An 11,300-nucleotide genomic window follows, 5' to 3' on the forward strand; every position below is an offset into this window, starting at 1 on the left:
CAGGGCCATGCTCCCTCAGAAGGCTCTAGAGAAGATGTTCTAAAAGCCTGTCTCCTAACTTCTGGTAGTTGCTGGCCGTCCTTGGCTCCTTGGCCTACAGCTACATGACTCCAGTCTCTGCCTCTATCTTCACCAGACTTTCTCTGTGTGTCTTCTGTGTCTCTCTGTCCACACCTCCCTCTCCTTTCTCTTATCGAGACAGCAGTCACTAGATTTAAGGCCTACCCTAATCCAGTAGGACATCATCTCAATTACATCAGTAAAGACCCGGTTTCCAAATAAAGTCACATTCACAGGTATCCGGGGTTAGGACTTGAACATAACTTTTTGAGGGATATAACCCAAGCCATTACAACCTTCTTAAGACTAAAGGGAGGGAGGGAGGGAAAGAAAATATAGAAGAGAGGAGTTGTGCTAGTTGAAATCAAACAAATTATGACAGTATGTCAATTTCAAAAGAAGCCATAGTTTGGGGGTACCTGCGTGGCTCAGTTGGTTAAGATCCGGCTTTTGATCTCAGCTCAGGGCTTGATCTCAGGCTTCACAGATCAGGCTTCACATTAGTCTGAGTTCAGGCTTCACATTAGGCTCCAGGCTGGGTATGGAACCTGCTAAAAGAAAAAAAAAAAAAAAAGAAGAAGAAGAAGAAGGCACCTCAGTGCCACAACCCAAGGACATAGAGACCTTTTTCCCTTCCATTTTTTGTGGAAGCATTCCATTGCACTGCTGAGATACATTGCTTAGGTAATGGAATTCAAAGACCCTTGACAGCTTTCAGCTTTATGCTGTCTATACCATTTGATGATCGCAACAACCCCAATAAGAAAGTATCCTTATCTCTTAAATTTTTTTTAACATTTGTTTTTGAGAGAGAGAGAGAGAGAGAGAGAGGACGAGCAGGAAAGGGGCAGAGAGAGAGGGAGACACAGAATCTGAAGCAGGATCCAGGCTCTGAGCTGTCAGCACTGAGCCCGATGTGGGGCTCGAACCCATGAATCATGACCTGAGCAGAAGTTGGACTCAACCAACTAAGCCACCCAGGTGCCTCTTCCTTATCTCTATCCTACAGAAACTGAAACTGAGACTCGGGCTAAGTAACTTGCCCAAAGGGAAATGACTCCATGATGGTCACTTAGTGATAGTGATGAAGTCAGGCTTGCATCCTGGGTCTTCCTGTCTCCAGAACCCTGCTCTTTACATTTCATGGCAGTAACACCCAGAGAATTCTCAGGGGACGCTGACAGAGGGCTCACTCTTGCCTTGAGGGGTTTGTGATCTGAGCCAAACCAGAATGAATGCTTAACCAACTGACCCACCTAGGCGCCCCTTAGACTTTTATTTATACAGTTTTATCATAGATAATTAGAAATTAATCTGACCTCAGTACAGCTGTGTTTGAGAGACATGGAAAGCCTACGGTCCCCCTACTTCTCCGCCATCTTAACTCCTCTGTGCCTTAAGGAGGGCACTTGCTGGGATGAGCACTGGGTATTATATGTAAGTAATGAATCACTTTCATTGGTTTCAGGGTTCTACTCCTGAAACCAATACTACACTGTATGTTAATTAACTTGAATTTAAACAATTTTTTTTAAAAAAAGAACATTTAGAAAGTAGAGACAAAGGAAAAAAAATGAAAAATTACCCACAATCCCTCCACTCAGAGATAACCACTCTCATTTCTTTTGTGCGTATTTTTTAGTCATTTTTCTATGCAGTTTTGTTTGATTTTTTTCTTCTTTCCCCAGAAATGTAATCATGCTGTAGTTGGTTTGAGTTTTTTGTTTCTCTAAAGACAGCTACAACATCTTTCTATGCAATTAAGTTTTCATTAGTTTAATGATGACGGAGTATTTCATTACATAGATATACTATGGTTTATTTAACTCATCCTGTATACTGTTGACTTTTGGGTGGTTCCTCCCTAACCTTTTGCTGATAACACCAATGGTGCCACAAAAACGCTATGTACATCCATAATCACTTCCTAATGCCTACATTTCTGGTGGTCACGTTACCAGATGGAAGAAGAAAAGATTTTTTCCCCCCTTCTTTAAGAGATGAGGAAACTAAGGTCAGAGAGATTAAGTATCTTGGCCAAATTCACATAGCTGTCAAGTGACTGAGCTAGGCCTGGAATCAAAGCTTCCTGACTCTAAATCTCATGTGGGAACACAGTTTATTAGTCTCATCTAATAATTATCTACTTGATAAATTCTGTACGTTGGAAAATGTACAGGAAATACCTTGGTGACTACTTTCTTTTCTTGAATTATCACCCAGCAGCAGCCAATCCAGACAAACTGCTTAAAATCCTGTCTTCACGGGAGCGGCTACAAAACACATATTTAATTGGAGTTTTCATCTTTTTTCTTTCAAGATGATTAATGTGGACAATTTTAGGAATCCTTTACAGAGCCTTAGTAGCCTATCTGTACAAGCAATAATTGAAGCCACCTGTCCACTGAAAGTAAATATCACTATTTATTTGATATCCTGCTGGATCGTGTGACTTTTAGTGTTCATCCTGGTTCTGACAGTAGAGCTCGGCTCCTCACAATGTAGAACTGAATTCCCATTGTTTCCACTTCAGATTGCCTCTCCTTACTAGGTGATGGTAAGGTGATGGTGCCATGCTTGTGCCATCAGCAGCGGACTTTGGTTTTGGGGTGACGGCAGACTGGGTGCGATTTCTTCAGTCATTACTCACCTTGACCTGATATGCTGACTACGATCCGTGCTCCACAGGATTTGCGGAGGTGGAGGTCGGATTTCGGTTGTCCACACAAGGGCATAATACGTGAACAGTGTCTATGGTGCCTGACTTGCTTTTGGGGCCGCAGCTCTATAATGTCCAAGTCACCCTCATCCAACCAGTTCTGGTAGCTTTGAGTTCGGGCGTTGCACCTATCGCCACGTGTTTGACGGCATCTAGGCAAGTCCCCTACACGCACCTCAAGTCAGGACGTGTCCATATTAGTGGCAAAGATAAACAATTCACCAGATTTCAGAGGCACCTAAAGTAAAGCATTTCCTGGAAGAGCATGATAAGAGCTGTTGATTTTTACCTGAATTGAATTATTCACTTATGAAACTGCTCAATCCCAGAAGGCTAAGCTGGAAGTATTTGATGCTTGTCAGTTCAGATCTCTGCTCAGAGCTCCAAGAGCAAATTGAAGTCAACGGAGTAATATTTAGTGGGTAGCTCCGTTTTCAGTATGGACGCGATAAAAGGAAATCAATTTGAAAGAACAAGGATTCTTACTTTTCTTAACTATCCGTTAGTGCTAATCATGCATCTGGCACCAGCAGGCCACAAGAGGAGAAACTACCCTCCTTGGGTATGGACTTCTCGTAACACATTACCTAGTAATCTCTAAGGGACAAGATGGATGTTTCCCAACTAAGTTTAGTCTCACGTTTTCTTTCTAGGATAGTCTGATGGTGTCTTTATGTTGCTTTTGCTGAGGAACTGGGAATAAGGTTTTGTTCTTAGAATGGTTTTGTCATAGATGAAAGCAGGGTTTGAGAGAGGGTATAGCTCTTGCCTGCCTGCCCCAAATTAAAAGGTATTTCTGGGCACAAATATCAGGAAATACGACCCAGAGATGGAAGGCAATCACACACACACATTTTTTTTCAAAAAACAGAAAAAAAAATTCCTCTTATCAATGCCCATATCCATTTTTCACACTGAAATGGAAATTTTTTCATGTAGCATAAAGCACCTTGATTGGTAAAAGAGCTGAATTATTATCACTGAAACAGCTCAACCTAGGCTCAAGTCAACACAAAAGAAATCTCACATTAAAGTATTATTTATCTTCGTAATTAGTATTTCTAAATGATTTTTAAAGGCTTTTTATGCAATTACAAAATACTTGATTGTCGTAACATTGCTAATGCTTTGATGCCTTCCGAGTGTTGTCCTTGGTCCCTGCAACCCTGGCACATAATTTATTTCTCTTTTGAGTGAACTCTAAGCATTAGTGTCCATTAAGAATTTTTGAAACAAAGTCCAGAGATTACTTGGAGCACTTTCAGTAATATGTACTGATTATCATTAATAGCTCTTTTGTCCTAGACAAGGACATTGTTTTGTAACACCACTTTGTTTGGTGAGGCCACACTTGGGCTGTGTTCCTGATCTGCCTCCTGCATAGATCCTCTCCTTGGCTGTGTATGGAATAGAGCAAGCGCACAGGACAGCTCAGGATGGGGGGGTGGGGCGCAGGGGGCCAGCACAAAGTGGGATGTTTTCTTTATGAAGCAATTGTTAGCCATTCAAAAAAAAAGAAAAGAAAAGAAAAAAGAAAAAGCAACCTAAATGCTGGGCCATGTTTCTTAGCTACTGTTCATTCACTGCATATAAATGACTGTTTTAACTACGAGCTCCTTACAATGAGGAAGGTCAAAAGGAAGTGCACGAGGGGAGCAAGCAGACCCAGCAGATTGCAACCTTTGCGCTATGCTTGTTGATAATATGGCAGGAGGGAGGTTAAATGCTCCACATTGTATTTTGAAAGTTCTGCCTGAACGTTCAAACACTCATTTGCCAGATTATGTCTTCTTAATGACCTTGCCCTGATGGATATGCCTGTGTCCACCCAAGGGATATCTCTCTGTCCAATGCAAAGTGCGATTAGAAACATCATGAGTAGGAAAGAGGCATTATGCTACATGCCCTGCGTGAATTAGTTTACTGAAGCCTGAGAATTTTTTCCAGCGCTGAGAATTTTGTCCCCATTTTATGGATAAGAAAACGGAGACTTAGAGAAGTTAGGTCATTTGCCTAAGACCTCACAGCTTGAATAATGGGCATCTTATTTAACTCATTCACCTTGTGAAGAGGGAGAATAAATCCTGTGAAAGCCCTCAGATTTGGAGTCCTCCTTTTCTGGAGATTAAACTAAGAGTTCATGTGTGGGTCTAGTGTAGACGCATGAGTTGGACAATTAAAGATTTTGGGTTTTGATGGGGTTTTTTTGTTTTGTTTTAATTCTTATTAAGTTTATTTATTCATTTAGAGAGAGACAGAGACAGCACCAGTCGAGGACAGGCAGAGGGAGAGAGAGAATCCCAAGCAGGCTCCACACTGCCAGTACAGAGACCAACATGGGGCTCGATCCCACAGACTGTGAGATCATTACCTGAGCCGAAACCAAGAGTCAGATGCGCAACCGACTGAGCCACCCAGGTGCCCCTGAAGATTTTGTCAATTATCAAGTAGCACATCTCCTCCTTCCTCCCTCCCACACAAGCTCACTTGAAATATGGAAGCATTGACATATTTTAAAACAAAAAGAAAAAAAGAAAACTTGGCTGCATTTTCGGTAGTCTTTGTTGTGTTTGTTTTTGTTTTTAATTTTTTTAATGTTTATTTATTTTTGAGAGAGAGAAAGAGACAGTGTGAGCTGGTGAGGAGGAGAGAGAGAAGGAGACACAGAATCTAAAGCAGGCTTCAGTCTCCGAGCTGTCAGCACAGAGTCTGACACGGGGCTCGAACTCGTGAACTGTGAGATCCTGACCTGAGCCAAAGTCCGACGCTTAACGGACTGAGCCACCCAGGCGCCCAGTTTTTGTTTTTTATTCTAACACAGAACTTATCCATGTTGAACATATCTGCATCTCATCAATTGTTATCCCATTATGCAAGAAAGTAAGACACCCAGGCTGAATAATAGCAAAGTGGCAAAGGGACATCTCTGTAGTTAGGGACCTGTCTAGAATGCAGGGCCTCTGGAAATGTTAGTTTAATAATTGGCATGTCTGGGGAATAAGAAAGATGCCATTTCTTACCAAAAAAAAAAAAAAAGTTAAAGTAAACTTGGTACCCAGACAATTGCCTAGAAACCAGGAGACAATAAGAAGTCCATCAAGGAAGTTAATTGGTCCAAGATTTGGCACTGATTGGAAATATCAGATTACATTCCTAAAGTGCTCTGCTCTGTGATAGCTATAACTCTGAAACTACTGATAACCGTGACAGTGATAAATTTGTGGTATTTTCATGACATTTGCTTTGCTTTACTTTGAAGCATGGTTGGCTAAATAGAGTCAGGCACTCTTGCTGTATTAGAAGCCCTACTTTGAGTAGAGTGTTTGTAGAGATTTTTCCTCTTAATTTTAAGGGTATTAATTGACAATTTAAAACTGATGTCATGTTGTTAAATTAAAAATTACTCTTAAAGCGTCACCTAGAAATGTTTCTCTTCTCTTCTCTTCTCTCTCTCTCTCTCTCTCTCTCTGTGTGTGTGTGTGTGTGTGTGTGTGTGTGTGTGTATATATATATATGATCTGGGTGAAATGTAAGGAGTCTTGCAACTTTATCAAAAGGTACCATTTTTCTCTAGCCCAGATAATTTTAAAATATCACCCAAAAGAAGTGTAGCTTTTACTTATATAACCTTTTGTGGGTACTGCCTTCTTTCTTCTTTGGTTTTTAAAGGCAAAAAGAAAAAAGTTTCAGGGGGTTACCTTTGATTGTGAGCTACATTAGATTTTTGTACAGTGAGAAATAGATCTGGAAGCCTGTTGCTTAGAAAGAGGAGGCTTGGTTTGAGAGCTAGAAAGCAGGGCAAGGAGCCACGGATCGATGAACTAGACAGGAAATTAAGAAACCATGCAGTGCAACTATCTCATTCTACAGATGAGAAAACTAAGGCCCAGAGAGATGTTGAGTGACTCGCCCAAATCAACCAGTGAGTTCACTGTTGGCTCAGGGTAGTGACTCTCCCACAGCTCCATGAAGTCGCAGTCTCTGTAGAGATCACTACTCTGCCCAGTGGCCTGTTTGCAGATCTCAGTGGAAGGATCTTGGTGTTCTTCCCAGTCACTTGGAAGCGAATCAAAACCTTCACAACAGCTGGACTCTGTGTGACACCCTTTGGTGGTGGCGATCAAAGTCCTCTGCCTGCACTAAACAGCAGCACACTTAGCACACTTGCCAATGAGCAAGTATCTTCCCTGGGTTTCAGAGAGTGAAGAGTCCAGGGGATTTCAGGGTCTAGAATAGCACACACTTACTTTGAGGAACTCTCCTCCAACCAATATGAATGTTCAAGTCAGAGCACTGGGTCTGAAAAAGAGTCCTAGGCCGTAAGTCAGTGTGAAACCCAGGGACATCAGGATAGCTAGGACATAGCTTTCAGTAGAACATTCTGATTCTGCTTTGTGAAAATAAGACCGTGTGTGCCCCACCCTTTTAACATTCTTATTATGCTTCCCTGTTTGGAAAGCTCTTTGACATCCTTATATCTTTTTTTTTTTTTTTTTTGGTAATGTTTATGTATTTTGAGAGAGACAGAGCACAAGTCGGGGAGGGGCAAAGAGGGAGGGAGACACAATCCGAAGCAGGCTCCAGGCCCTGAGCTGTCAACACAGAGCCCGACGCGGGGCTTGAACCCGTGAACCATGAGATCATGACCTGAGCCGAAGTCGGATGCTCAACCGACTGAGCCACCCAGACACCCTGACATTCTTATTTCCTTTTAGTTTTCACAGCAACCTTTTGAATATTATTATGATTATATACAGTTGTAAATTCAGCCCAGAGAAGTTAAGTCACTTGGCCAAGTTCTCTCAGCCAAGAAGCAGAAAGTGTATGGGCTATGAATGCAAGCTCAGGTCAGCAAGACTCCAAATCTAGTTATCTTAAGAGCTGCCTTTAAAAAGTCAATTCTTTTCTACTCCGGGGTAGAATTAGAGCTGTTTGCCTACTAAATACTCATGAAATTTATCTTTGGAAAACCAGTTCTCCAACAATTCATTATTCAGAGCTGCTACTCCCACTGCTGCTGGTTACGTTAGGTTTGGATCTGCTTAAGGACAAAAATGGGCAATGTATGACTGCTGTGATCTCATTAAGGAGGCACCTTCTGTCAAGAAAGGCAGGAATCTTGCAACCTCTGGGGAAATGAGAAGAAAAAGGAAAGACCCACCTCACCCCCACTGAAGGGTGAAGAAAATGGCTGCTGGTCGAAAACCAGGGTATACGGGCCTCTCTGTTTGAGGACCTCCTTCACCCAAGCCCTGGTGGGGCTTCCTGGTTGAGAAAAGACTAAAGGACAGGGGCCCCATAGGTTTAAATCATTTACAGAGCTGACTGCTGAGTGGTATGGTCCTGGGTGTAAATCTTTTTTTGAATATTTACTCTTGAGAGGCACTGTCTGTACCAGGGTTTGTTTCTGGGTTTGTTTTTGTTTTTGTTTTTGTTTTTTTAGTTTTAGCTTTTATTTATTTTATTTTTTTATATATATAATTTATTGTCAAATTGGTTTCCATATAACACCAAGTGGTCATCCCAACAGGTGCCCTCCTCAATGCCCATCACCCACTCTCCCCTCTCCCCCACCCCCTATCAACCAACCTTCAGTTCTCTTCAGATCATATAAATCTTTTGCCTTGTACCAGGGTTTTTAAATATGAGCCGTGGATACATTTCCAGAAGGATATTAACTTCCCACAGAAAGCTTTTTATTGTGCTACTTAAACTTCCCTGAGCCTCATTTGACCCATCTGTGAAATGAAGATATTTAATGGTTTTGGTTTTGTTTTTTTTTTTACACTTCTGTGGAGTCAGTTGCTATGAAATACTAGAGCTTCTATAGAGAAAGGAGCTGCACAAATTTGAGATGTTAGTGCGATCACCAATGTTATTTTTCAGGATAGGAGGAGGAGGGGAATGCCAGTAAACTTTCTCATCATTCCATTAAATTTATCTTTTGAGTGTTCACGTTGTTTTCATTTGTTTACTTTTTTTGGATAATAGAATTTTGTCTTCATAAAGACTATTAAGTAAAAAAAAAAATTTAAATGATATGTATAGTCCAGTCTTGTAATTAGCAGTAATGCACTTTTTATTAAAATTTTGCAGGGCGCCTAGGTGGTCATTCAGTTAAGCGTCCAATTCTTAATTTCAGCTCAGGTCATGATCTCACAGTCATGAGATTGAGCCCCGACTCGGCCTCTGAGCTGAGCATGGAGCCTGCTTAAGATCCTCTCTGTCTGTCTGTCTGTCTGTCTCTCTCTCTCTCTCTCTCTGCCCCCTCTCCCTCCTTCACATGTATGCACTCAACTCTCTCTCTCTCTCTGTCTCTCAAAAAAGAAAAAGAAAAACATTGCTTTCACAAGAGGGGTATGTTTTGAAGTCTTTCCCCATGAAAATGTACTATTAATTTATTGTTATGTTCTTCGCTGTAGGTAAGAGATATAATTTATGTTTTATTTGTATGGATTAGCGTTGCCAGATAAAATACAAGATGCCCAGTGAAATTTGAATTTCAAATATACAATGAAGGAGAATCCAAAATGCAAATTGAACTGGCCTCCTGTGTTTTATCTATTAAATCTGGCAACTTGTCTGTAGGTATATCCCCCCAGTTCATTATATTGGTAGCGCTCAGTGGCAGCTGATCAAACTGAGGGCCCGAGTCGCTACTGATGCTGGGGTCATGCTTTCTCCTGGAGACAGGTGTGAGTAGTTTTAGCTCTGTGCCACCGCGATCCCAAAGATCAGGCGGCTTTCCTGGAAAGATTTTCAGAATCTATTATCAATGTAATCATCATGAAAATATTTGATGAGAGCACTGCATCACGCTGTATAATAAATTTAAGTAGAAAAGTCAAAGCAGTGGTATTTTCATCAGGGCTTTGGATGTCAGGAGAAAATAGTTCCACACTCAGCGAATATAGATAGGTCTGTTTGGGGCTGTGTTAAATCCAATTGTGTGGAGGTTCTGAATAATCAGGAGTGACAGCATAAGCACTTTCTCTTCAAAGTGATTTTACAGAAAGCATTATTTCCTAAGGAAAGTACACATATAGCCCTCATAATGCTGAAAGAGCACTAATGTATCAATTTATTGGTGCTGGTGTCATGAGCTGGAGTTGCAAATTGTATTCAGATTTTCAACTTCACTCGCAGTTGCTGTTGGGGGAAGTTCCCTTCCCATGATAAAGCTTATTTCAAAAAAATTCTGGAACATTTTTGTAGTTCCCATGTGAGCGAGCCTTCAAGGCTCCTCACAGAAGGTTCTAACTTCACTTTGAGAAGCCAACTCAAACATGATGAAAAACAATGGTTTAGTTTTCCTCAATAAAAAGGGGGGGAAAAAAGAATTCGAGTTGGGCTATGTAATTTCAGCTTCCCTAAATAAGCCCTTTGGAAAGTTGTGGGGGGAGCAAGCGTGTGATTTTGGTCTTGGCACACAACTTTGGAACTAACTTTTTTTTTTTTTTTTTTACGTCTACCGTGGATTTTCATAACGGATTTCTTCCCTGTACGATTTGTTCCATAGCTAAGTAATGGGTCTGATGTGGATGCCAAATGTTTCAACAACTTTTACTTTCCAGAGGAGGGTTAAATAGTTCTCTTAATAACTTGAAAGAAAAAAAATGTCAAGGTTTACCACAGTTCTTAGTCACAGGCTAAACGTTTTCAAGAGTTGTATTACTTTGAGCTATTTAGTCTCAAGAATCTCCCCCAAGAAGAACAGAGTGTAAGGAGTTCAAAATGGAGTCCTTCTGAAACAGAGATGGCGCTGTTTGCACTGAAGCATGCGTTCGTGTTATCTTGATGTGGTCTTATGTGCTGAATCTTGCTTGGCCCCGTTCATCTGTCACCTGCTCTCCGTAAATCATCTTGGAAGCATCCAGGGTGCTGACTCATGAATCCCTCGTGTTTTCATACCGTTTGTGTTCGTTTTGGTGCCGTTCACAGAGCACCAGCAGTTATTCCCCTTCTGACTTTAATGAGTATGGACAGATAGGTACATTTTGTGGAGGTTTTTTCCTTCACCATAAGAAGTCATGCTTCATGTGAGCCGGCAGAGTCGTTTTCATTAAAAAGTAAACACAGAATCAATGGCCATAGCAAATTAATTGCTCTGGCGCTCAGCTCACTCTTGTCTGAGTAGGTTGGCATCACTCTCTCGTGCCTCAAATCTTCCCCACTCTGCCTATAAACGCCGTCATCTCCCCTATTTAAAATGAAAACTGAGAGTCTTCTCTCACCCTGTTTAATTACTGTCCACGCTGCTGCTTTTTACCACAGAAAATCAGTAGGCGATGCTGGCCGTGCCTGTCATCCACGGTTCTGTTGTTCTGGGGTAGGGTCCAGTGCCACTGGCAGCCAAGATTAAGACCGATCCTGCCTCTGCATCACCGTCTCAACAAATGCGTTCCTGGGTACACTGTGAATGATGTGCGTCTCAAGAAGTACACACGGGACGCTTTCTTACCTTTGTCATTGTTTCTTCTCTTCTAGGTATCTCAGTAACGAAGAAGACGCATACATGTAA

General features: G+C 41.5%; 1 protein-coding gene across 1 annotated transcript in view; it reads left to right on the top strand.

Annotated features, from left to right (window-relative positions):
* RORA (RAR related orphan receptor A) overlaps positions 1–11,300 on the top strand; it is a 719,056-nt gene that overhangs the window by 519,854 nt on the left and 187,902 nt on the right. Inside the window, exon 2 of the mRNA XM_043555281.1 lies at positions 11,267–11,296. Within this exon, the coding sequence (XP_043411216.1) occupies positions 11,267–11,296 (30 nt within the window). The remainder of the gene's footprint in view (positions 1–11,266; positions 11,297–11,300) is intronic.

The sequence above is a fragment of the Prionailurus bengalensis genome, chromosome B3, assembly GCF_016509475.1.
Source record: "Prionailurus bengalensis isolate Pbe53 chromosome B3, Fcat_Pben_1.1_paternal_pri, whole genome shotgun sequence".
NCBI classification, from domain to species: Eukaryota; Metazoa; Chordata; class Mammalia; order Carnivora; family Felidae; genus Prionailurus; species Prionailurus bengalensis.